General features: G+C 41.4%; 1 protein-coding gene across 2 annotated transcripts; it reads right to left on the reverse strand.

Moving 5' to 3' along the window:
• Positions 1 to 3,170: 3,170 nt before the first annotated feature.
• Positions 3,171 to 27,671, reverse strand: UTP25 (UTP25 small subunit processome component). 2 transcript variants are annotated; one of them, XM_019030196.4, is made up of 12 exons: positions 27,443 to 27,671; positions 25,457 to 25,496; positions 24,561 to 24,801; positions 22,248 to 22,421; positions 20,444 to 20,532; positions 18,397 to 18,807; positions 16,485 to 16,704; positions 14,556 to 14,758; positions 13,164 to 13,346; positions 12,916 to 13,028; positions 11,916 to 12,161; positions 3,171 to 4,437 (listed from the first exon to the last, which is right to left on the reverse strand). In XM_019030196.4, the coding sequence occupies exons 1-12, from the start codon at positions 27,547 to 27,549 to the stop codon at positions 4,194 to 4,196; spliced, it is 2,271 nt and encodes a 756-aa protein (XP_018885741.4). In that variant the 5' UTR covers positions 27,550 to 27,671; the 3' UTR covers positions 3,171 to 4,193. The 2 variants fall into 2 exon arrangements, with proteins under 2 accessions (XP_018885741.4, XP_055234820.2); XM_055378845.2 differs by lacking the exon at positions 11,916 to 12,161 and having other exon boundaries at positions 27,443 to 27,654.
• Positions 27,672 to 27,875: the final 204 nt, after the last annotated feature.

Genomic DNA, 27,875 nt, shown 5'->3' on the forward strand with positions numbered 1-27,875 from the left:
CTGTGAGGGGCCATCAGGAGAACAAGCAAGGGCAGGTGTTTCTTCCAGCAGTGAGGGGACATCTGCATTGAGCTGCCCAGCAGGAGAAAGATTAGATTTCTCTGTGCAAAGCAAACAGCTCCTTATGGCAGTCACATATCTGTCCTCACTCCTTTTGAGCATAGGGCTATACTGAGAAAACCGGTTTGTTTGAAAAAGGCCTGGAGCTCTGTTCTTTCTCATCCCCTTTATCTACCATAGGAATAATGGCAACGTGACCAGAGGTGTAAGGGGAGCCTAGGACCTACTCTGAAATACGTGTAATGCAAGCGGAGGCGGCAACTCCCCACATCTGAGGAGGGGAAGGTCCTCATAGAAGGGAAACAGAAACAAAGCAAAAGTAGACAGGAACATGTGTTTAGCTTTAGACACAGGACATAAAATGCAGTTTTGCTGCAGTTCTGGTGAGAGCACGTGGTATAGGAGGAAGACGGCTGAATGTCGCGGGGTTTGCTTGGGAGGAAATGACCAGGCCCAGAGGGAAAGAAGCGTTCCCTCTTTCACCTTCCAATGCTTACATCAATTTTGGATTATCTGTGTATTTACTCCCCATTCATTGACTCTGTAATTAAAAGTTGACTGAAATCTGTTTAGAATTCTATGTAGCCAGGCTTTCAGAAAAACTTTTTAAAATAAGTGTGGAGTAGAAATTTGGTAATGAAGATCACTACCATGCTCCTTTGAGAGAAAAGATGGGAAAGGGACTGGAAGGAGAGGATGGCTAGATGGAGGGAGGGCGAGCTGTGGTGGCCCCATGCTCCTCAGAAGCCGTGCCCTGAAAAGAGCCACTTCTGAGCATTCCACTGACATTCCTTTTCCACAAAGCTTTGGGCACCTCAGGCCCCTGCAGTTGGACAATGAGGCTCTTCAGACAACCATAAAGAACTTCCAACTCTTGCTCCCTCACCCCAGGCCTTCTGTAATCTTGAGACCCTAGATCTGCTCACGCGGGCTGGTCAGATGGCCAATAGGGTCTGGCCCCACCTGCCTTTCCCTTTCCTCCTTCAGCAGCGTAGTTCCTCGTCCTCACGAGGGCACAATCAGGGCTGAGAGCCTTCATGAGCCCCCCTTGGTCCTCTGGGGTATGAGGAGTCAGCAGGGACACATTCCCCATCTCCGCTAGGACCATCTGTGCTCAATTATAAGCCCTTTGGAAGCAAGCAGAGGGCTGTTTAGCTGCTGCTGGTTCTCTATGATTAGCTTGTTCTTGTTTTTTGAACACTGCACATGGTGCAGCCAGCTGTGAGAAGCATCCACGATTCAAAGCTTTTTCTCTCTCAAAAAGAAAAGTGCTAAGCTGGTTGGTTTAACTATGGGAAAAGAAAAAACATTTAAAAGTGTTACTTTCTGGGTAAGTTCCTTTCCATACCTTTTAATTCCACTCGTTCCAGGATTGGGACCATCCTTTGTCTATATTTCACAGACCCTATATAGGCACTTGCTTGCTGCAAATGAGCCTTGTTAACATCAAGATAGTGTGTAATTCCAGCTCATGCATCCGTATTTCAGTAGCCTTTTCTTGCTTATTGTGTGTTGAGAGAGACCAGATCTTCAAGGCATCTATTTAATAAAACCATTGCAGAGACTCCACTCTGCAATGCACTGAGGAGCCAGGGCTAAATGCAGAGGCTTACCTTCTTTTCAGGTGCTGAGCCAGGAACAAAGCAATACTACTTTGTTCACACTTGAAATCCTCAGTGTTCTCTGCAGGCAAGAAGCAGTTGGCTGGGTTTGGCTCTACGCCAGCATGAAAATCACTAGGGGTGCTTAATAAAATGGTTATTTCTGGGGCTACATCATGGATTTGAAATCCAGACTCACATGTGAGTGCAGAGCCAGAGAGAAGCTGGAGATTTGGGAGTCGTGTGAATAGTAATAATGGAAACCACGAGATGAACTACAATTCACAGGCAAAAGAATATGGCAGTAGAAAAAGATGTAGGTAATTGGCCAGGCGTGGTGGCTCAGGCCTGTAACCCCAGCACTTTGGGAGGCTGAGGCGGGCAGATCACTTGAGGTCAAGAGTTTGAGACCAGCCTGGCCAACATGGCAAAACCCCATCTCTACTAAAAATATAAAAAATTAGCTGTGCATGGTGGCATGCACCTGTAGTCCCAGCTACTTGGGAGGCGGAGGCACGAGAATCGCTTGAGCTCGGGAGGCACAGATTGCAGTAAGCCAATATCATGCCAGTGTACTCCAGCCTGGGCAACAGAGCGAGACTCCATCTCAAAAAAAAAAAAAAAAAAGATCCAGGTAATTACAGTCCCTTCGCCTCACATTTCTGAATGAGGTAAATACACTCATTTCTTATTCTCATAATATACAGGATCTATGATAAACAGCAGCACAATTATGCCAGTAACCACAGGGCATGCCTATAGATACAAAAAGTTCTTTGTAGCATGGGTTTGGTTGGCTTTTATCAACTAAATTTTCTGAAATTTAGAAAACCATCTAAATATGGAATAAATGGTTTTACTTACCATGCTGAAGAAAAAGAAGTAAAAATGTCTAAATATTTAGCAGAAATATTACTTCAAAAGTGATTTTACTTTTTGTTTTTGATAAGTAATTTTAAGCGTGCCCAAGGATAAAAAAAATCTGTACCAATCATGGGTTATTACATTGAGGATAATGGGAGCCACTGTCTGAGAAAGGAGTTATCAATATGGAAAGAAAATGAGAAGCAATCCTGTGTTGTTGGACTAGAATTGGAGGTACTGGTGTGAATTCATGATTTTCAATATATGGATATGAAAGTAAATTTAGATATTAATGTGAAGCAAATTTAGACAACGTGTGTACATATGTGTGTGCATACATGTACACAATTCCCAAGTTCTGACCACTGAGCCTGGGATGAGTGGCACCACAATAGTAAGCACTCCAATCTAACCTTTTATAATAATTTCCTACTAAAAGCAAGCAGGGCTGGAGTAGAGAAACCTGGAATGTCTCGTCAAAAAATACAGCAGTGCCCAAGTAGATGGGGGACATGTCAAAAGTACACAGGGGCTAACCTGAAGGTGCTCCCAGCGGCCATATTTGAGACCAGTTATGCAGCTAAAGAAATAATGATGTAACAAACAGTAACCCATTGAATAAAAGAAGAAACTACGAGTCCATACTAGGATGAGTTGAATATCTCTTTATCTGAAATGCTTGGGACCAGATGTGTTTCGAATTTTTTTGGATTTTGAAATATTCACATTATCCTTATTGGTGGGGCATTCCTAATCACAAACAATACCCTTAATTGTTTACAGGAAATATATACTAAAGTATTTAAAGGTGATAGGCCCATTGGGTTGGCAACTCACTCTCAAATGTTTCAGGTTCTGTACTTGTAATTTTTCTGCTTGAGAATGTTTCAAAATAAAAATGTTTTTAAAAGTGTAATTTCCTTTTTATTTGCATCTGTTTATGACTGAAAAAATGACTAGTTATTATGAAATCACTACTGTTGAAGATGGATATTTTAACATGGAGTTTCAACAAAATTACTTCTTGAGACAGAGCTGATGTGTTTTTTTAAATAACGTGATTTTAAGCATATATTTGAACAAAACTAAAACATTTAGTATTATGAATATAAAAAAGATCAGTAAATCAATGTACTCTTCTAGACTGAATTAAGGTAGACTAAGGTTTCAAAAAAGTTTGGCTGGGGCAAAATAAGTTTTACAAAACCCATGCCATCCAAAATTAAGATGACATGTAGCAGCAAGAAGTATTCCAATGTCTCATAACCAGTTCTCGCAAGCAATGTGTATTCCTTACTTTAAGAAAGTGTCAAACAAATAGAAAAATCTGGAAGAATTTACTAAGTGTAATAAATTAGAGGTAAATCGTAATGAAAGAATTTATGTCTCACAAAAATATTCACAAGTGGGAGTTTTCTTCTACCAACTTCTCAGAGTCCTTCTAGCCCCCTCTTCACTTCTGAAAGATGTGATTTACCAAAATCTGGTTTACATTTAACTTTTCAGGGACACATGACCTGAAAAGAAAGATGTCAGATAATACTGACATTGCCTCATGCACTTTCTTTGTATCAATCCTTCTTCTGTAAGTAATCAGAATTGGGTCCAAATGGCATAGAATCAAACATTATGTATCATGCCAAATACCACTTCCTGCCCAACAAAATTTCATTTTTCTCCAGTAATGAAGAGGTGGACATTCTTGTTGGACTGTAGCATCTGTGCTGCCCGCTCCACACCAACCACGGCAGCTAACCTCTGGGCATCATATTTCGAGTAGAGAACAGTGCAGGTCCACGTGGCCTCTTCTCCTCTGTTGGTGGCTCTCAGCATATTACAGATTTCACTGTAAAAGTGTGGATATGTCGGCAGTTCATAGAAAATCAGGTTCCTGATGCCTTTTATTGTATACCTGTTAGAATTGGAAAGAAAGAGCTATGTCAACTTGAGAAACAAGTTCTAGAAAAACTACCTAGGAGTTGTACAGAGGCATAGTTCATGCTTGTTGCTTCCTGCTAATGGAGAAAAACAGTGGCACAAGTAACAGAACAAAAGTTATTCTAACTTGAGGTGGCAACATATTTGAATTCTTTTATGACAACATATTCGAATTCCTAATATTTGGCTTAAGAAAACGATAAAATAAATACACATTTGATCCTACACTGGGTAGGCTGAGGTATCATGGGAAAGAATAGTAGACCAGGATTTAAAAATCTGTCATAGAAAACTTAAAAAGCAGGCACTTAAAATGGAACATTAGCCTTATTATAATCAGGCAAAAAAGAATGGAGACAAGGTCAGACCCAGTACATAAAATAAGTTGTACAGATTGTAAATACACTCCCATTAGTCTTTTCTTGCTACTCTGGAGACATGTTAACTCCATGGCAGATGTCCCAAGTTCATCCATTTACAAAACCCTGCCCAGGGACCCACTAGGCATCATGAGAAAGCGTATGCATTTCCATCTCTTTCCCGGCTGCACAGTGCTGCCCTGTGGTGGGGGGTGGTGTACACCCGAGGGACTGACTCGCAGTGTGGTTCAGTCAGGCTGAGGTCAACCATTCCCCTGTGGGATTCCATAACAAAAGATTTTATATGTTGACAAGCTTCTGATTTTTCCTGTTAAGTTTCTCTCATACACTGAAGACGTTAGACTCCCCTGGGGATTTTATTTCTTTCACAGAAGATAAGTTTTCCTTGTCTTTTTCCCTCACAGCTCATCCTGATCTCTCTGGAGACCTTCCTTTCCCAAACCATGACTGTGATCTATTATGTCGTTCACCTTTCAACATCCTTTCCATAAAGAAGGAATTCTAATGGCTAATGAACTTGAATAAACTGTTCTACCTCACTAGTTCTCAAAACAAAAACAACACTGAGTTCTACTTCTGCTTAGAATGTATAAAACTCGAGAATATTGCTCCTATACTAATAAGAAAAAGTCAGATAATCTATTATACAAAAATGTTCCTTTTCTTGAGCCCAAAGAGCTACCATCATGAAGCAATCAGGTAACCTGAATTAGGTGGTGAGCTGGTGTATGTTTAATAATTGGTCCTCAGTGGGAGAAAGGGAGGGTGCTAATTTGAAGGATTTGTCAGTTTCAAGCTACCAATGTCACGCTGCTGACCCAGAGATGTGCAGCCAGGTCTCATGAGCCAGTGTGAGCCAGCTTCAGCTCACCATGGACTGAGTTCCAAAGAGTAGCCCTTCTGAGGAAAAACGGGACACAGGAACGACTGCACCTTAGGCGCAGAGCACAGGAGAAAGATGGCCTCTGCCAAAAAAGTGGGTAGTAAGAAAATAGATACACTTCTAACACATTCTTAAAGGGCAAGAATAGGCTTGCCTGACTTCAGAACCCCAGGGATCCCTGGATGCTCCTTTAGTTCACATCCACTCATGAGCTTGTTCCAGAGGCCTGCACTGGGAGCCCTGGAGAAAGCAGAAGACCTGAGGGAGACCCCACTGGTGGTAGGGACATGAAAGCCCACCTACTTCCCAGGCCCATTATCGTGAAACCCATGGCAAAAACCTGAAGCAGATGGGAGAGAGGAAAGGAACCACCCTGTCCCCCACCCCTAATCGCAGGCAGGCAAAGGCAAACCACTTTGAGGGGGAGGGTGAGTAGAAGCAAAAGTTGTCTGCCCTTAAGGGAAGGGAAGTAAACCCCCACCCTTCCATTTGTCCCCCACACAAGACTTGCACCCAGTAAAAAGCATTCTGTCCCAGAGGAAGGGGTAAGAAACCTGTTCAGCCCAAGTTCCTGCACTGATACAAGCAGAGTTTGATTAGGGAAGAAGCTGTATACACTTCACCACAAAGATCCCTCACAGATAAAAGGTAGAGTCTGGCTGCCACGGAGGTGGCGGGGCGGGAACCCTGAGAAAGCCTCACCCCCAAAGCTTGGAATAAAAAGGGCCTGCCAAAAATTGAGCTGGACCAGGAGAACCCCCTCCCCCCGACTTCATGCCTTGCAAGGAGAAACAAGCAAGAGGCCTCCCGTGAGGAGGGGTCCGAGTGTGGAGTGAGACCCTCCTCTGGCACACGTGTCAAGGCCTCAGTGACAGCTGAGCGATCAGGACACTGAGAAAAACCCTCCAGCACCCGAGACCCTACACCAAGCCCACTGTCTGCTGGAGGAATTTGAAGTCTGTGGTGTTGGGAAGGTATATATAGTAACAATCAAATCCTGACTAGATTGATAGCACCCACACCAGTGGCCTACGGAGGGGGTGCGGCCGGACATAAGTATTATTTACCTCAGCCTCTACGTTCCATTGAAAGTTACAGAAGACACAAAAAAAAAGACATCCAAACAATGAGGTATCATTTTGACTATCACATCAGTAGCAATAATTCAGTCTATGGAGCTTTGGAGAAATAGGTGAATGGAGCATAAATTACTTTGTCTATGAATTCAGGAGAAGATATGGAAAAGATGCAAAGGAGCAAATAAGTGGCAACGCATGACACATTTTTAACTGTGTACAGCCTCTGTGCTAACAAGTTTTCCTTTCAAAATCTATCCCAAGAAAATAACTAGGTAAGTATTTCATCAAAACATATGCATATGGATGTTTTGCGTATTATTATATACAACAGCAGAAAACAAAAAAAACCCTATATGCCCACTAAAAGGAAGCTAGCTTAATTAACCAATGTAATACTATGTAGCCATTAAAAACAATGTGATGTTTACCTCACACGTTACTTATTACATACGCACACTAAGTGATTTTAGTGATTTGGCATCACCAAGAATGAGACAAAGTGACATTACATGCCTTCTGATGAGATGAGGTAGAAAGTACGTAATGTTCCCTAAGTAGAATTCTTATCAAAAGATATTTATTCTAAACCAGTCATCCCCAAACTGCTGCACATTGAAATCACCTAGCTGGTTGTTTTTTTATTTTTTTTATTAATACTTAGGTTTGGTCCCCATCCCAGACACTGCAATTTAATTGGTACTGGGATGTGACCTGGGCATTTGGATTTTTAAAAGCTTCTATTCTAACGTACGGCAAAGTTTGAGAACCACTGATCTAAATAATAAGGGAACAATTAGATAAATCCAGACTGTGAGACATACTACAGGAAACCAGACTGGACTCTTCAAAAAGATGTCGATGTCATGAAAAAGTAAAAAAGCAAGAGAGTTATTCTGGATGAGGGTTTCTCAGTGTTAACACTGCTGACATTTTGAGACAGATAATTCTTTGTGGTTGGGGGCTGTCCTGTGAATGAAGGTGTTTCACAGCATCACTGGTCTCAACCCACTAGAACCACCAGAATAATCCTCCAGTTGTGATAACCAAAAATGTCTCCAGATATTGCCAAATGTCCCTGAGGGAGCAAAATTGTTCCCCAATTGAGAACTAAACTAGATTAAAGAAACAAAAGCAGTAAGTTAACCAAATGCTATATATGATCCTTACTGAATCCTTTTTGGCCGGAGGGGAAAGAGCTATAATGGTCATTTTGGTGACAACTAGCAAAATCTGAATATAGACTAGATATCAGATGATATTGTAGTAACATCAGGTAGCATGATAATGGTGCTATGGTTAGATGAAAGAATGTTTTTGTTTTTAGGAGCTACGTGCTAAAATATTTAGGGGTGAAGTGTCAATGAAGACTCACGCTACTTTACTTTCAAATGGTTCAGGAAGAAAAAATAAGAGCTGTGAGTGGGGATAGAGAGAAGATGGGTATGTGCAAATGTGATAAAATGAGAACAGCTGGTGGAATTTGGGGTAAAAGCATTTATAAATAAACAGATGTTTATTGTTAGTCTCTTAACAATTTTCTTTCACAATGAAATCTTTTCAAATAAAAACCTGGGGGAAGAGAGGATGTGGTAAAGCTATATATAGTAACTTAAAAATATACACAAAAAATCCACAATATACAAATATACAGGCCAAAATGTTAATGTCTTTGAATTTTTTTAAATGAGCACATAAAACATCTAAGACAAAGGAAAAAAAATCCCTAAAGCAAAAAAAGATCCTAATTTTAGTATTGTTTTTTAAAAAAACACCTGTGTGTGTGCATGCGTGCATGTGCACACATGCATGCACACATTTTTCATATTAAAAAGATGGCAAAAAATTACCAAAAAGAGTATTTATATCAGGGCAGTGAGATTTTTAACCTAAAATTTCCAATTTCTCTACAATAACTGTGTAATACCCTCACAATCAGGAAAAACAAAACAATAAAACTGTTAAGTGTTATATTAAACACACACACATGAAAATCTGTCTCAGTCCCGATGCAACCACAATAGAGACTGAGTATCTCCTGGCAACAGAGAACATGGCCAGGGCCTCTTCCAAGGGGCAGTTAGTGGCAAGTCTCCATAGCTTGAGCACCCCTTACCCTGCCTTCCTCCTCCCCTATATATGCTTTGTTTTCAGTGACTCCTACAAACACAGCCTAATCACCCTGACAGGACCTTCCACATGTCTATTTCACCAGCCACTGTTAAAGACAAATGAGGCAACCACAATGAACTTGAAAGGCTGGCTCCTTCCTACGGTCCATAAAGACCAAGTCTACTACTTCTAGAACTGGGATTCTCCTGTAGGGGAAGGGAGTAATCAGAAACTCCCAGCAGCCTTTCCAAACTCCACGAATCCCACCTCCAGTTTCTGACTTGCCTCCTGGTTGAGATCCTCCCTGCTGTGGAAACCCACTGATAACGCACTGGAAAAGAGCTGTGACCCATCGTTGGGAGGGCAATCATGACCAAATGTTCATCCAATTCTAAGATTCTGCTAGTTTAATCTTCCCCAAATAAAACAAATCTTCAGCTTAAAAAATTTTTGCTAACTCAAAAATGAATTCTAATCTTCCTAACATTGCCAGCTGTCATAGAGAATATAAAAACAGAGTCAGATACTACAATATAAAATACATGTACATTTTCTGGCTGGGCATGGTGGCTCATGCCTATAACCCCAACACTTCTTGGGAGGCTGAAGTGCGCAGATCACATGAGGCCAGGAGTTCAAGACCAGCCTGGCCAACATGGCAAAACCTCGTCTACTAAAAATACAAAAATCAGCCAGGCGTGGTGATGCAATTCTGTAATCCCAGCTACTCAGAAGGCTGAGTCACGAGAATTGCTTGAACCCAAGAGGCAGACGCTGCAGCGAGCCGAGATCACACCACTGCACTCCAGCCTGAGCAACAAAGTGAGACTGTCTTAAAAAAAAAAAAAAGAAAAAAAAAGTGCTTATTCTAAGGTCAAATTAAAAAAAAAACAAATCACAAAGGCACTGCACACCAAAACATCCATCATCACCTTGGTGATCTCTCGAGCAAAAAATTCTATAGTTGGAAACCTTGAGATAATTAGCTGTTGCAGAACTCTAAAGCACATTATTTTCATTCATCTTCTGCAAAAGAAACACCAATTAACCTGGCCCAGGGCATAAAGCAAATGGCATATACTGAGATTTGTCCTTATCGTGACTTTGAGGGCAACATGGCTTGGTAAATAGACAGTGTAATACAGGGGACTGTCCTGCTTACAAAGGGCTCCATGCCCTGTCCTTGAAAAGCTGCTGAGATATTAAAGAGCAGTCCTCATCCCAGCTTAATTCACAGTTGCCATAGACAATCACACTGGGAAGTTTTCCAATCCATCCACTTCACTTAAAGGGCTTGCTTTCATTTGTCAAGATGATAGAAAGCTAAGAGCTTTTAAGACCTGATGAGTGCAACTTCCCCAAATACTTTCCAACATGAATGGAAACGACAACTTACTGGAACAGAGCAAATAATGAGGGCAACAAGCAGGCATTCATTAACACTCTTTGGCCAAGCAGCCTTCTCTGGGTAGCCAAGAATGGAGCCTGGGAAACACAAATTTAATCAATCCTCAACTCTCTAAGAGGTCATGCCATGCCAGCTTTGCTATGCCTAGGCAAGCTGCTGGGACTCCTCCCTCCCCATCCTGGTAACAAGGACATTATCTGGGGAGCACCATCCTAATCGTTTTAGCATAAACTAAAAGGTAATGCAATGCCAAAGTGCATCATCTAATGTGCTCCAAAGCTTGGGAGATTTCTGGCATATCTGTTTAGGATTCTCTGAGAAAATGCACCCATTGTGAGTTAATAAAACAGTAAAGTCAGAACTTAAATCCACTGGACATTATTGTGAAATCAGGATGAGGTAACAGAATGTAATTTACATATCTCTACAGGCAAGGGTTAAAAAAAGCCTTTTCCATACTATGCAACCATGAAAATTGAAAATAAAAATCTAAAAAATAAAAAAGCTTTTTCTATTTATCAACAGAGAGAGACTTAGCAAAACAATAAAATACATGAGCTCTAGGGCCAAAAGGGCTGCCACTATCCCAAACAGTAATAGAAGGCTCAGTATTACTAACCCTCTAATTAGAGTTGGTTTTTTTTTTTTTTTTTTTGAGGCGGAGTTTCGCTCTTGTTGCCCAAGCTGGAGTGCAATGGCACGATCTCAGCTAACTGCAACCTCTGCCTCCCAGGTTCAATCGATTCTCCTGCCTCAGCCTCCCGAGTAGCTGGGATTACAGGCACACACCACCACGCTCAACTAATTTTTTATATTTTTAGTAGAAACGGGGTTTCACCATGTTAGCCGGGATGGTCTTGAACTCCTGACCATAGGTGATTTGCCTGCCTCGGCCTCCCAAAGTGCTGGGATTACAGGTGTGAGCCACTGCACCTGGCCTGAGTTTTTAAAAAAATAACATGAAGACCAATCAACTTATTTTGTCAAAGTCACCTGGTAGGAAATCTAAGCAAACGCTGAAACCCTTCAACACTCAACTTGAAGCCCTTACCCTTTTACCTCCTGCAAATGTCAAGGAGCCCACGGTCCTAGTTCTCCTTGGTAGGGAGTATCTGTGCATACCTCAGGAACACCGCAACTGTCTGGAAACTGACACTGTACTCAGCCTCCATCTCCCCAGAAAACACAGTTCTCAACGCTTTTGTCTGTGCACTGAGGGCAAACAGAGGGAAAAAGTCTAGACAGGGACAACTCAAGTGAATACAGGGAAGGTCCCTCCCCTTCCTTGTATTCATTTGAGTTGTCCTGTAATCTCCTTCTTGCAGTGTATAACCACAGCTACATGCCAGATCTATAGACAGGGTATGCTTTGGTTTCTACATCCTTCTTCAGCAATGCCCATTTTGGGAGAAAACCAACTAACCAACCAAGAAGAGTCTGTCCAAACCAAAAACTCTCTGGCTACTTTGTAAGAGTGCGAGAGTGAGGGATGATCTCATAACACCACGATGCCTGCCATGCATTCAGAGCAGGCCATGATTTGTCCTGCACTTCCCCTTCAGAGAGGAGGCTTGAAACCTGGCACCACTTTACCTTTTGTAGAAATGGAAGCGCTCTGTGAAAAGTAGAAACTGTTTCTCTCCTTGAAGGAAGAAGTGTCTGGCCCTGGAGACACCAGACTTCTGCGTGTACTCGCAGATGTGGGTAAAATTCAGTTCCTCCTTCTTGAAGTAATTTCGAAGATGCACGAAGTCAAAGTAGGAGGGGATATAGATGAGCGTGTGAGACATGACTGCATCACGATACTGTGGCAAAATCTTGTTCACAAAAAAGTTAAACCTGATTTGGAATCGCAAAGGGCAAAGTTAATGTCTAGAGCTAAGCTTATGGTGTCTCTTAACTGTGTGACCCTGAGCAAATCACAATCTCGTGTTAAAAGATTACCTCCCCAGAGGCCAATATGATTTACCTCCTCTCAAAGAGATTATGTAAGGATAAAACTTGATAAGCACACTGAAAAAATGTCAACACTATTCATGTAAAAAACAGATGTAACACCATTATATCCCAGAGAATTATTCTAGGAAGTACACACCACACTATTCAGTCATTCAGTCAGTCAGTCAGTCAGTCAGTCCGTCAGTCAACAAATAATCACTGAACATCTACCATATACTAAGCCCGACTAAGCTTCCTTGGGGTCCCCTAACTAAACACAATGAAGAAAAAGGGGTAAATTATCTATACAATTAGAAAAATAGTTATTTCCCTGAGGGGCTTACAATTAACTTGCTGACATGAGACACTTTGTAGCATAAAGCTGTATAATTTTAAAATGCCACAGTCAAGAGTGAAAGAGTCCTGATTTACAGTAATAACCCCGCTACTAACTAGTTATGAGACCTAGGCCAAAGTCACTATTTCTCTCTGTGCTTCAGTTTCCTCCTCTGACAAATGACATAATTAAGTTCAATTATCTCATCTGATTTGGTAGTTATCAATAAAAGCAAAATGGAATCCAATTCTAGGTTTGTATGCCCAAGTCAAATCTCTCTGTGTGGTCCCCAGGGGCCTGCTGGGAGGAGTGGGTTACCTGGCATCAATCACTGAAGCTAGGTTTTCAGCTTCCATCCTCTGGAAGACATGTGGGAGCTGCACCAGGACATGACTGATAGAGCCTGTCATTGGGACATTCCTCACAGCCACCTGCCAGTAGTCAACGAGAGCGTTAGGTGGACAGCCATCCCCTTCTTGACCAGAAGCTATCCCCTCCTTCTACCTCAGGACCCAAACAATAAACAGTGCTCATGAAGATACTGAGGAAACAAGACGAGAACCCACCTGGCCTTGCATGTTGACACAGTACTTGTTGAACACTGAGTTGATCTGGGCATCCTGAAGGGCCCCAAATAGCAGTGTCTGGCGATAGTACTTGGACCAATTATTGAGGCTCCACATCCGCACTCGAGAAAAGTCTACCCCATGTGAGTCCAGGGGTAGTAGGTTCATGTGATTCATCAAATGCTTTGAGTGGAAATAATATTACCATTAGTGTTGACTGAGCATTTACATGTTGGACATTGCTAAACATTTTCTGAGTCTATCAACTCATGTACTATCATCTCCTAAATTATAACAAGAAAACTGAGGCTCACATGGTGAGTGACTTGCCCATGGTCAGCCAAACATCCCCAATGAGGAGATAAGCTAAAACTGGCCCTCCTGGAATTTTAACAAATGATCAAAATGGTACCTACAGGAATGTTCCTTTAAAATGAACTTCTGAAATGCCACACTGGTCTCTCTATGGGTCCCTAAGTCCCAGACTTGGACAAGAAGGGAAATGCCATGGAAAACAGAGCTGCTGTCCCTCAATGACCTGGTTCTCAAAACATTAGGAATAGTCGCAGTGTCACCCTACCTGTCTTTTCCTCAAATCTAAGAATATAACTCGACTATGCCAAATGCCTTTTCCATTTTAATTATATTTTTACCTTGTAATAGATATTGAAGGGTAATGGGTACAATAAATTTATTTCCTACTTTAGAAGTAAGTTCTACCCTTCATTTGTCCCAAACTTCCTGCAAGCTTCAAGACATGGGGTTGTAGAAGGGGTGAGTTCCCATATGCCTTAGAAAAATAAACCTATAGTTCCTAAATAAGGATTGTTCCAAAGCAGTTTTTCAGTCCTATAACTGATAACACTGCAGAGTGTGTGGAGACGGAGAAAAAAATTACAGTACAAATTACATCGGGTAATAAAGACATCCTATATTTCTCTACAAAACAAGATCCCACCTTAAAAAATATTGAGCAGGGTATTCCCATCTTCACCAAAGACCAAACAAAACAGCATAAGCAAAAACCACATGTGGGATTATGTTAGGTAAAGATGTTCCTGGTGAGGACCCATCCATCCATCAACCTATCCCATCCACCCATCCACCCACCGTAAAGTTAGTAGAAAGAAATTTTAAGGGAAAGAAATCTTTTCTGGAGATTTGAAAATGACTGACAGGAATTTTAATCTCTAGACAGTTTAATTATGGACAATCTCTGGGTAGAAAAGGGGACAAAAGACTTTTTCAAATTAGAAAATGTGGAGTGTGTGTCCTTGCTTCCAAACAGAGTTCTAATCTGGACTTAAATAATTCTTTAGGACTTAAACCACTGGGTGTCTTATCCCTCTAAATATGAATACTGTCCCACTGAATGTGAATGGCCAGCATTACCAGGACATGCTCCCAGTTCTGCATCAGGTAAATGTCAGCTTGATCAATGATGAGAAGCTCGATAGAAGACAGAAAGTCAAAATCTCTCTTCTTCTCTCCTTCTCCACCAATGATGGTCCTCAAGCCCAGGGGGGAAGCAATGAGGATATCCGAGGAGTAAAACGGGGCATAGAGTCGGATGCTTCTCTGAAGTATCGCCACTCCTACACAAAACAGCCAAGTACATACCAATTCATTAGTCACTACCAAGCCATTACCTTCCACCCTCTCAAAGCAGTCCACCACTTCTATTGCTTCCACATCTCTTATGTTCCTCTTAGCATGTAACTGTGCTCAACTGCTTTAATTATTAAAACATAAGAACAAGAGAAATCTCTCCCTTGCATCTATAGAACCTTCTAGCTTCTACCTTCTCTTCCTTTCCATCACTATCAAACTGCTCCAGAGAATTCCCTCTACTTTCAAATCTCTCCTTCACTTCTCACTCCACTGCAATCCGGCCTCTGATTCTCAGGACTCCAGAGAAATGACTCTTGCTAAGGTCCCCACAGTCCTCAGTCACCAACAGGATGAACACTTTTGAGAGCTTCTTATGAGGAATGTACAAACGGCACAGAATGTACTAACAGCTGCCTTGCAATGCTCTTTTCCTTGTTAATAGTTTCCATGACTTCAACGCTCACTTTTGCTTCTATCACTGACCTGGCCCTTGTCTGTCCTTCCAGATCCAAACAATTCTTCTTCTGCAAACTGGTGGATTCACTTGTCAGCTCTGCTCTCGTGCTGCATAAAGCTTTGGGTAAACTGACTCACTGATCATGGCTTTAATGTCACCTTCACACAAATGTGTATTTCCAGCCCATATCTTTTTCCTGAGCTCCAGAACAATATACCAACTGCTTCCTGGACAGCTATATATGTTCCACACAAAACACGAGCTCTCGTCTCCTTATGCCTTACATTCCACCATACCGAAGCCTGTGTGAATCATAGGTCATTCCAAGCTTAGTCACCCTGATGCCTCTGCAACAGGCAGTTTCCTGTCTGAAATGTTTTCCTCCACTCAGCCACCTCCCTTTCAAACTGGCTGAATCCTACACAGGTTTCCACCTAGTACAGATGACACCTCCACCACAACATCTTCCCTAACCACCCTGCCCCCATTTTGGGTAAGGGGGTTTGCTTTAAATGCTCCGAGAACAACCGTTGCACACATATCCTGCACTGCCTGCTCCCTGTCGTAGGCTGGATTTCCTTAGCAATGGGAACTATAACTTTTATTTCTATATTTATTTGTATATTCCCAGCTTCTTAACAGTGCCTGGCACACTGTAGATACTCAATAAGTATTTGTGAATGAGCATATGTGACTAATGAACATTTCCCCAAGAACTTTACTCTATAAAGGTATAACCAACCAAAGTCAATGGGAGCTGAATGAGAGACAAGCAAAAATGTGAAAATTTGGGTGGAAGTCATGTGTGGAGATTATTCAGGGTAGGCATCTATGTAGCACACAGGAGAAAGTCCACCTTTATGTAGAGACAGTCATTTTATTCAGCCTCCCCAGAATGACCCCATCAGCCCCATCACTTCCAACATCCTAGAGCACCCCTTGTAGCATCTATCTGCTACCAGCTATGGGTGTGCTTTCACACTTGTTATAAACTTGCTATAAATTTCTGTTATAAATGTACATGTGCCTTTCATATATGGCCTCAGAGATCCTCCCGACTCCACTGGCCTAATGTCCACCCCATTAGCCAAGGCAAGACTCTCCCATGGCAAACAACATGTCTCAAAGGCACACTGGTTCTGTTAAAGAGGCGCAGTGAGTGATCCACTGGGAAAATATCTAATTCCAGCTTCTGGTCTCCAGCTATGTAGACCTTCACACTTTAGGTCTCAAAGTTGATAAGGAAGAATTACCAATCCTGAAGTGGTCATCAATATTGCCCACAAATACAGCTTCATAATCCTCAGGCCTCTTCAAGTTGGGTGGTCTCTCCTCGGGATCTGATCCATATTCTCCCTGAAACCTCTTTTTGTTGCTCACGATGATTTTCTTCTTGCTGTCACCCTCGAGGAGGCTGATGAAGAGCTGCACCACCCGCAAAGCAGCTTCCCGGAATGGCACCACTATCAGTACCTGTGCAGACAGCAACAGCAGCCTTAGTGGGGTAAGAGGAAGGAACAGGATCTTGAGGTGAAACTGCTGAGGAAGTGGAGCTAAAAAGCTCCACGTAGAGCAGTGGCCCCCAGCCAAGAAACATACCTATGTTACCCTCTTTGCGCAGGGCCTGGCTCAACACCAGAAACTGAGCGCATTTCATAACCCCAGCACCATGACCTGCGGACTTTAGACCCATCAGTCCACGTGAGACATTTCTCAAGCAGAATTTGGAAATACCTTTTACAATAAGCCAATGCCTCTAACAGATACGTCTACCAGTAAAAACTCAAGGACATAAACACATGAGCTCTTTGAGGGAAAGATTTCTGTGTCTCCCACAGAATTAGTGCAGTATTTTTATCCTAAAGACACAGTGAATAAATACATGTCGAATAAATAAATGGAACAAGTAGAGATGAAATAAAGCGGGCAAGAAGGATTAACACATCATTACATTTTTAGTGCATTCTCTAGTACAGTCTTTCAGAAATGACAATAAAGCATTTCTAAAAAAAAATGACAATTAATGGGAAAAACAGGACTCAGCTTTCTAAGCATATTCAAAAATAAAGTTACTGTTGAGAATAAAAACCGAAGATGCTTAAAAAATGGTTAATTTCTAATTTCCTATTGTAAACAATGGACATAACCCCAGTTAAATCACGTAATTCACCAAATTATAATATGTTTCATAGATAATCTGCCTCTTATTCTTCTGTGTTAATTCTAAATGGAAACAACCTTATAACCCTGATGTTCAAGCCCCAAGGAGTGCAGTGGACTCAGCTTGGTACAGTTACAGAGATGGTGGACCAAGATTTAAGAGGACTGGGTTATTGTTCCAGTGGTGACACTAAGTAAGCGTCAGGGCTTTGGTTTCCCCCGCTATTACACAAGGGAGTTTGACTAAGAAATCTCTAAAGGCCACATTAGTATCAAATTTCTAGACTCCTATTAAACTCAATGAGGAAATTCTAAAAAGATGAGGCTTCTTCAATACGGAGAGATGCAGTTCAGGGCAGGGGGACAAGTCCTGGTTCTATAACATCATGAATAATGTAGACAAAATTGAAAGCCATTTCCTGTTAAGGCCTCAAATCCACTAGAGCTTAGACTTATGAATACAAACGCATCACTTTAAGCAGCAATAACTTTACAGTGGCAAATGTAAATTTTTGCTTTCAAAGGCTGACGTATGTATGTGGCTTAGTGAAGAGAATCTATGGTTCTTGTCTCATCCCTGCTACTCTTTCCCTGGTTCTCTTTAGCAAGGCCCTCTATGAATTTCTACGAATTTGGGGCTGTCCACAGCTGTAATATGGAGGGATTGGATAAAAGGCTCATTAAGGTCCCATCAGCTTTGACAACCACAAAGAAGAGATTTATAATGGAGTTTTATTTATATACTCTGGGTTTATCTTTAAGGAAAGTGTCATGAAGTGCCTCCTTCTCGCAAGTTTCCAGCTACATCCACTGTCAGAAACAGCCCACTAAGCTGCTGCAGTGCTGCTCTGACACTACCTGGCCTACTTAATATGCTCACATTTGGGCTCATTCATTATGCCAGTCAATTATTAAAACACCCAAGTTCCTGCTAAGTGTCAGGCACCTCTATGGCAGTGCCTTGCAGCCGCCACCTCGAGAGCAAAGCTTTCCTGCTGGACTCACCTTGGGCCTTGTTAACCCTTGGTCTCTGAAGTCATCATCATCACCCACTCCAAACTTCTGGCTTCGGCGTCTGCTATTGTTGCCAAGCACCTGGGCATTGGCTTTGAGGATGTGATTTATCACATGCAGGCAATACACATGGCGGATCTCTTCCCCGTTCTTCAGAGCAGTCCTTTCCGGGTAGAACAGGTCCCGGTAAGAATTCATAATTAAGAAGAGTTCTTTCTGGAGGGGGGTGAATGGGCTGCTTGATTTTTGGGGACCAGATAGGAACTGGCTGTTGGTCTTAGTCCAGGTGGATTCCAGAGGCTTCTGGAGATGAAGTGACTTTAAGTCAATATCCTTTGGGGGTTTAAATGTTTCCAACTTCTGAAACTTAGAGGAAAAGAAAAGCTGGCCCAGAATAGGCCACTAGGGGAGAAACAGATCAAGAGCCAAATTAGAAATGAATAACAGTAAATTACATTCATGTAGTACTATATTTAGTGAATTTTTTCATGATTTATAGATCATCTCATTTAATACTCACAACAGCCCTGCAAGGTAGTTACCATGATACTCATGTTATAGTTTAGGAAGCACTGAGGTTCACACAGAGGTTGTATGATACAAAGTTTACACAGAAGAAAATGGAGCTGAGGGCTAGACCCCAAGGTTTCTGACTTCAAATCTGAGCTCTTCACCCTATCAGTTGTCCCACACTGTTCTGTGGAATATATTCTGGGAAGAATCAACATTCATTCTAGAAACAAAGGGGTTCCATGGTCAAATACCCTTGATAAACATCACAAAACTTAATTCCTCTGAGGGAGATTCACAATGTACATGCGATACTAAAGGTGTTGACAAGTTCTATGACAAGAAATCTGTCCATTTTGTTTAAATCCTAAGGAATATTATTTTCTATTTTGTGGGATACAAGTTTAAGAATTTTTGCATTATAGCTAAATTGCTGATCTAAAAATAGGACAACCTCAGCAATAAAAAGAAATAAATTACTGATAGCTGAAATAACTTGGATGAATCTCCAGGGAATTATGCTGAGTGAAAAAAAACAATCTCAAAAGGTTACATGCTGTATGAGTCATTTAACATTTTTAAAATGACAAAATTATAGAAATGGAGACCAGATTAGTGGTTACCAGGGGTTAGAAATGGGGGTGGGGCAGGGTGCAGAGGGAGGTAGATATGGTTATAAAAGGGCAACAAGGATCCGTATTTTGCTGGAAATGTTCTGCATCTTGATGGCAGGAGTAGATACAGGAACCTATGCATGATAAAATTGTATATAAATATAGGCATAGGCATATGCAGTTGAACAGGAGTAAAACCAGATCTGAGTAAGACTGGTAGATTATATCAATGTCAGTTTCCTGGCTGTGACATTATACTACAGTTCTACAAGATTTCACCACTGAGGAAAACTGGGCAAAGGGTACAAGATGCCTTTGTATGATTTCTTACAACTGCATGTATATCTATAATTATTCCCTCAATAAAAATTTCAATTAAAAAAAGGATGACCACCTCTCATGAATGGCATCAGTGGTAAGAACAAAGAAGCAAAAACTGCCCAATATCTGGATAATTTATTTGTGGACCTACCTCAGATATTTCAAACAAATGAACAACAGTAGTACCTACTGTTTTAATGAACACTGTTTCACTGAACACTACGTATTAGTAAACTATTCTGTTTTGAGATAGGTATTATTATCCCCCTCTAGCAGACTAGAATAGTGAATAGCAAAAAAGCAGATGAACTTGCCTTGGGTCAAAATGTGATAGCTCCTTGAAGATGTTGGTCTCCAAATCCACTCTTACCCATCATTATATTATCTGGCACCCACACTCCAGCTTCCTGGTGCGTTTTCTAGCTACACCTGTGCCCCACTAGGCTCTTCTAGCCTTCCTTATGCCCTGCTTCCCTATCAAGCCATCTACCGCAGGTGTATATCATACATTCTGGGAGGCCACTAAAACCCAAGACCACTGTTTTATTTAGAGCTTTCTCTATTTGTGACCGGGATGACCAAGCAACACTTACTTCAAGCTCGTGGGTAGTTTTGGGATTTGTGGCAACAGCCTGAATTTCTTTTTCTTTCAGTTCTTTGTTCACATGTTGAAGAAATGGATCTAATTCAGAAATAAAAAATGTCAGCACACTATGCAACTATAGAGGGGTTTTCTGGTCTTCCCCTATGAAAGACATGTTGATTTTCACTGTGTTAACTCATCCTTTTCTCCATTGACTTTCCCCACCCTCTGGCCAAGTCCAGAGCTTGAAAACTTCTGAAAGGTTCATTTTCCTAAAACATTTCTCTAATTATATTACTTCCCAGCTTGAAAACTTTTGAAGAAACTTCTCAGCCTGGAATTCAGAGCATTTTAGGATATACCTCCAACCTGCATCTCCGTTATCATTTCTGGACTATATGGCCCTCAAATTCTTCTGCCTCTGTGCTTTTCCTTCCTTCAACTAAAAATTCCAGCCTCTCCTTCACTTCATTTTTGCATATCCAAATGTTATCAATTTAATGTTACCCACTGAATCACAATAAATACTTCTCAGGCTTACTGTGTTAGGCACAACGTTGGCTCCCCTTGTTCCCTAGAGTCATCACTTTCTCAAGTCTCCTACTCTGCCCAACCCACCCATTCCAACACATATACATATATACATGTCCTATCTAGCAGACTGCAAGGTCTCTAAGAACAGGTTCCATGTCTGATTGATCTTGCACTGGGACACACAGAAATGACCAATACTCCACTGAATTGAACAAATGATCCACATGATAGCATCTGCACTCCAAGTAATCTTTAGTATTCTGAGCTAGCCACCCAACCTTCTCTCCCAGTCCCACTCATAAGAAACAGAACAAAGTTAAATGACCCATCCAAGCATCCAAACAGTAAAACTTCAAATGAAATGCATCTTGTATTAAATATCTAAGAGTGAACAACAGGACATAAGAATTCTAGATGCTAATATATCTGTATGAGCAAAACAACCACAGAAATTATGGGACGGTCAAGCTTCCTAATGTTTCCTCCAAAGTTTCTAAGTTTTAATGGTTCAGAATGGAGTTTGTACTAAAATCTACAAATTCTACCTGTCACTTCTTCTCCTGCAAAATAACCAACAGAACTAAATGAGTCAAATGAGGATTAAAATTTCTGTTTCATTAAAGGTAAAGCTGGGTTGAAGAATGGCAATGAGATCAATGAAGGCAATCAGGATACAGAACGAGACCAACCTGACTTGCCCACCCAGACACTGGCTGAGAAACTGGACTTGAGACAGCGGGAATCCATCAAAGCCCGCCATAGGCACGTCTTGACCACGTGACTGCCATTTGGTCACAGGAGTGGTCAAGAGTCTGTGGGAGGCAGGAGACACAGGGTAGGGCTTTTTGGCTTTTGAGGGCCTCCCTGGTAATAAAGACCACTCAGATTAGCCACCCCTGGGTCTTGCAAATCTGAAAAATTACTGCTCCAAAAAGGAACAGCAAGTGAGGGGTAGAGGAAGTATTTTTCCTCTTTTTCTTTCTCTTTCCCTACTTGGGGAGAAAATCAGAAATCTTCCCCTGACTCCAATAATGAAAATGTGAGGACTGGGAAGCTGGCCTTCCCTACCACCATTCTTGTTTGTTCTCCTAAATGTCCCCTCCAACCCCTAAACACTGGGAAACACAAAATACCTTTTAGAATTATTTTTCGCAGCTCTAGATCTAGCCACTAAACTGTTTTTATTGCTGTTTGTTCCAATAATAGATTCAATGTGTATTAGTACACAAATTCCATACTAAGCACCTGGTGAATTCAAATAACACACACTGTGCTATGACCTTGAGAGGCTTTCAAAGAAGAGTTGTCTCCACTTTCCTTTTCCAGAAAATTGGTTTCCAGGCTGAACAGTGACTCGTGTTTTGCATCTGTGAACTCTTCAGGGGATGTTTGTGATGTGCCTGGTGGCCCTTCCCCATCTTCTTTTCCCTCAGGGTCAGCAGATAAAGCTACATCTGCAGTTTTGAGAAACATTTTATAAAATTATTTACTCACAAATTATACTTCTGTTGACAAAATTTATTTCCTTAGGCTATACCAACAATAACGTTGATACTATTTATATTTAGGTAAATTCAGGTAGAAAACATAGATTTCAAAATTAAGCCTAATCATCAACACATGATGCGTGATGGTGGGTTTTATGTCTCAATTTGGCTGGGACACAGTGCCCAGATATCTGGCCAAACATTATTTTGGATGTTTCTGCGAGGATATTTTTGGATGAGCGTTTATTTATTTATTTATATATTGAGAGAGGGTCTAGCTCTGTCACCCAGGCTGCAGTGCAGTGGTGTCATCTTGGCTCACTGCAACCTCCACCTCCTGGGCTCAAGTGATTTTTCCACCTCAGCCTCCCGAGTAGCTGAAACTACAGGCGTGCACCAGCATGCCCGGCTAATTTTTGTATTTTTCTGTAGAGATGGGGTTTTGCCATGTTGGCCAGGCTGGTCTCAAACTCCTAAGCTCAATCGATCTGCCCTGCCTCAGCCTCCCAAAGTGTTGGGATTACAGGCGTGAGCCAGATCTCTTTCTCATATATACACATATCCTACCGGTTCTGTTTCTCTGGAGATTTCGAATTAATATACCCACTTCTAGTTCTAGGAACTTATTCTAAAATAGTAACCAGACATAGTACACTAAGATGTACATAAGAGGATGTTCAAAGCAGCACTGATTATAAGAAATAACTGGGGGAAAAAGGGTCTATCAATGGGGTACAATCATATTTTTACAATGGAATACTATGTAATTAAGAAGCTAATGTGAATTCACAGTCACAGATATAGGAAGTTACGGAAATGTATAAGGCCATTATACAGATACACATAAATATATATACATACTCATATATAATCATAAAAATGTAGTCTGAAAGGTTATATACAATGCTAAAGGTGTTTATCTCTGGGTAGCAGGGATAGAGGGTAACTATATTACCCTCTTAAATGTTTACAGTAAATATATATTATTTTTATAATGATAAAAAATATTTTCATTTTTAAAAATCCAAAAAAGCAAAGAAAAATAGAAACAAACAAAACAAACTCCTAAGTGTAAGTCAATTAATTTTTATCTCAGTAAAACTGATCAGTTAAAATACCTGGAATGATATATAATGCCAGAAGGTATAAAAAAAAAATAAGGCTGTAAGAAAAATAGGCATTAAAATAATGAGTAAGAAGTCACCCAGCTATATTCAGACAATGGAATGCTATTCCAGCAACTAAAAAGTAGTAAGCGACTAATACATGCACAACACAAATAAATTAGAAAAACATAAGAAGCAAAAATAGCTAGACACAAAAGGAGTCATACTGTATGATTCAATTTATATGAATTTCTAGAACAGGCAAAACTAATCTACAGTGACAGAAGGCGGGTCAGTGGCTGCCTGATGCCAAGGGTGGGGAACTGATTGCAAAAGGACAAGAAAAATTTTTGGAGGTAATGGAAATGTTCTGTATCTTGATTTGGATGTATACCTTTGTCAAAACCTGTCAGACTGTATATTTAAATTGGATACATTTTACTGTATGTAAATGATACCTCAGTGAAGGTGATTTTGAAGTTAAAGAAAAAAGTCACCTTCAAGTCTGAGTGACACAGAGTCCCTGAAGCCTTCCCTAATTTACACTGGCAGTGTTCAACCACTCTGCCTCTCTTCAACACCTTTCATCTAGCTGTTCCATGCAATTGCAAATCTACTGTTTGAAATTTTTTATATATATTTATGTCTATCTTCCATCAAACTTGGTCTCCCTAAGAGAAGAACAGTAACCTCTTCAATAAATTCAGACAGTCACAAAGACAGAACTGTGTTCTCCTTCCTCTGTATTAGGAGGTCTTTCACTAGTACTGATGAAGTCCCTGAAATTACAAGCAAAAATGTTATTTCTGCCTAGCTGTGCTAAGAAGGTTCTGTGTTTCCATCAGATTCTCAAAGATATAATCAAACCCAACAAGGGTAAATCCCTATTTTGGATTCATGTCCTTTCATCCAACTCACACAGTATATAAGGTACCATGCCCATGAGATGAACTGTCTATAGTTCTGGCAAAGATGATGAGCCTATACTAAAGACACTTACTCTCTGGACTTTCAGTAGACTCTGCAGCCATCTCTTCTTCCACACTGACATTGCTACCTCCATCTTCATCATTCATTTCTGCATCATCTACAATACTGTCTTCTTCCTCTTCCTCCTCCTCATCTTCCTCTTCTTCCTCAGAAACATTCTTTAATGTAGCAAGTAGTCTGTGGTAGCCAGAAACTTGTTCTGGTTCACTCTCTGAGTCACTTTCAGAATCTGAAGAATCTGAACTCTCTGACTAAAAGGAAAAGGAGAATTTTAAGAACAAAAACTATATTGTTCTCATTGTTACCCTAAAACTATCATCAAGCCAACATCTATTCAACGAAGCCCAAATTCAAATTTACTTAAAATTGCTAATCTAGCTATGATTCTAGAAGCTCTTCATATTCTCCAAACTGCTACTGCCCCACTTTTAAAACATAAAACTTCAGGTTATGAGATTTAATTTATGTCCCAGGCATTAGGCCACAGGTTTAATAGAACAACAGGATAATTACAAAACAACAAAAGAAAACAGGTTTTTTTTTTTTTTTTTTTAGTTTGTTGTAATATGATAGGCCCTTTGTTCATTTTGCACTGTATTTGTGACTCCTTTATGCTAACCAAAAAAGATATTCCCTCTTAGGATTCACTAAGAGCCCTCTGATAAGCCTCTGTAACAGGGCCTAATAGGCTAGTCTCCTGGGACAATTTCAAACTGTGGCTTCTGTATTGGATATCACAATGGCATTTTTATAGACATCTGCATTTAAAATTAAGTGATACTGCCAAAATAATAGCTTGCATCTGAAATCAAAAGGAATAGAAATGTAATCAAGCTTTATTATTAGATATAATCTTAGTGGGAACAACCCAAAACCAACTATTAAAAAGAAGGTAGAAAGCATTACCAGTTGACAAATCTGTGGTTTTGCTTCCTTTCTGGAAACCCTAAAAAGAAACAGGCAATGTTACATTCTAACTACTAGTATGTAGAATTAGGAAAAGGTCAAATGAGATGTTAAATGAAAAAGGCAGAATATAACATTATAAATACATTTTAGATACAGTCATGCAAAAATTACACATGCACTTGGGCAGGGCTGGCAAGAATATGGTTAATAACTGACAAATGAAAAGTTTAAGGAGGTCACATGACAAACCCTAGAGTCACACAAGGCTCTCATCCAAAAGAAGGATACAACTTGGCTAAATAAAAGATTTTGGGGTTCATGTTTTTCTAGCAAATTTCTTAATTAGAAATGTCCCTCTAAGCTGGGAGCGGTGGCTCATATCTGGAATCCCAGCACTTTAGGGGGCCAAGGTGGGAGAATCACTTGAGCCCAGGAGTTTGAGACGAACCTGGGTAACATACGGAGACCCTGTCTCTACAAAAAAATAAGAAAAATTAGCCCGGAGTTGTGTTGTGCACCTGTAGTCTTGGCTACTGGGAAGGCTAAGGCAGGAGGACCGCTTGAGCCCAGGAGGTGGTGGCTGCAGTGAGCCAGGATTGCAGCACTGGATTCCAGCCTGGGCAACGAAGTGAGACCCTGTCTCAAAAAAAAAAAAAAAAAGAAAAGAAAAGAAAAAAGGAATGTCTCTAACTGATGACAAAGCAGCCCAAAGTAGTGGGATGAGCACTGAGATCATAACTGCACCTAGACATTTCTAGAGAAACCATAACTACTAATACACTTAGTTCCTTATCGTAATTGCATAGATCAATGATGTCCCAACAAATTCTTTAAAAACACACACAACATATGATGTGACTATAACTAACAATTTATTGTATATTTTCAAATGGCTAGAAGAGCGGATTTTCAATGTTCCCAACGCAAAGAATTGATGTTTGAGATGATGAATATGCTAATTACCCGGATTTGATCATTACACATTGGGTACATGTATTGTTATCAAAATATCACACTGTATCCCACAAATATGTACAATCATTTTATGTAAGTTAAAAATAATTATAAAAACAGGCCAAGCGCGGTGGTTCACGCCTGTAATTCCGGCACTTTGGGAGGCCAAGGTGGGCAGATCACCTGAGGTCAGTAGTTCGAGACCACCCTAGCTAACATGGTGAAACCCCGTCTCAACTAAAAATACAAAAAATTGATCGGGTGTGGTGGCGGGCGCCTGTAATCCCAGCTACACGGGAAGCTGAGGCAGGAGAATCGCTTAAGCCCGGGAGACGGAGGTTGCAGTGAGCTGAGATCGCGCCACTGCACTCCAGCCTGGGCGACAAAGCGAGACTCTGTCTCAAAAAAAAAAAAATTTATATATATATATATATCTGTCTCTACAAAAAATTCCTAGATCTCTGACCACACAAAAATCCGCCCCCATAGCCGGGCGCGGTGGCTCACGACTGTAATCCCAGCACTTTGGGAGGCCGAGGTGGGTGGATCACCTGAGGTCAGGAGTTCAAGACCAGCCTGGCCAACATGGTGAAACCCCATCTCTACTAAAAATATAAAAAATCAGCCGGGCGTGGTGGCGGGCGCCTGTGATCCCAGCTACACGGGAGGCTGAGGCAGGAGAATCGCTTGAACCCGGGAGAAGACAGAGGTTGCAGTGAGCCAAGATCGCGCCATTGCACTCCAGCCTGGGCGACAGAGCGAAACACCGTCTTAAAAAAAAAAAAAAAGAAAAAAAAATCCTCCCCCACACAACGGGCGTGCCTCTTAGCATGAAATTACAGGCTCAACAAAAAGGCCCGTGAAGCACTCCATCTCCCGGCGGGATGGCGCCAGAATCTCCCCGGCCGAGCACAGCGGGAGCCAGGGAATAGTGGGAAAAGGCCGGAGCAGTACTATCCGGGAGACCAGAGCACCAAACACGAGAATACATCTCTGGCGACTGGGGAGCCCTGCCACGCCCCTTCAGACCTGTCATAGAAGGGATGCTCCTCGCCGAAATCTCGAAGATGTTTCTTCTGCTTTTTAGTTAGGGTGTTGAGTAGCTGGCTCTGGCTCCGGCTCCCGCGTTTGCCCATAGCGAAAACGTCAAGTTTGCCCACTTGCAAGAGTCGCGTTTTTCACCAGGAAGTTGTCCAGTCAACACTAGCACGTGGGCTCGCTGACGGCGCTTTACGGCGAAAGCAAGGTGCCATAAAGCAGATCCGCTTTACGTCGCGCTCGTACGACAGGCTTAGAACATCCGGTTCCCGATTCTGCCCCCTACCGCAGCTCTTTGAAAGCACGGGAGTTCGTTCACTAGTGTTCTCAGAGCCCTAGAACGTGGGCAGCTGGGCTTCCCGGGTTGCGTGAGACGGGGCATGAGCTTTGTGCTTGTGTTTTGGTTATGGAAATCAGTCTGCGT

This window comes from Gorilla gorilla, chromosome 1, assembly GCF_029281585.2.
Source record: "Gorilla gorilla gorilla isolate KB3781 chromosome 1, NHGRI_mGorGor1-v2.1_pri, whole genome shotgun sequence".
Lineage (NCBI taxonomy): Eukaryota > Metazoa > Chordata > Mammalia > Primates > Hominidae > Gorilla > Gorilla gorilla.

Excerpts from the sequence above, each read along its gene's own strand:
- UTP25 (XM_019030196.4), bottom strand. The coding sequence starts at position 27,549 with ATGGGCAAACGCGGGAGCCGGAGCCAGAGCCAGCTACTCAACACCCTA. Across the intron at positions 14,759-16,484 it reads TGATGACCACTTCAGGATTG|GAGTGGCGATACTTCAGAGA; the intron begins GTAATTCTTCCT and ends TGTTTTGTGTAG. Across the intron at positions 4,438-11,915 it reads CGCTTCCATTTCTACAAAAG|GTATACAATAAAAGGCATCA; the intron begins GTAAAGTGGTGC and ends CAATTCTAACAG.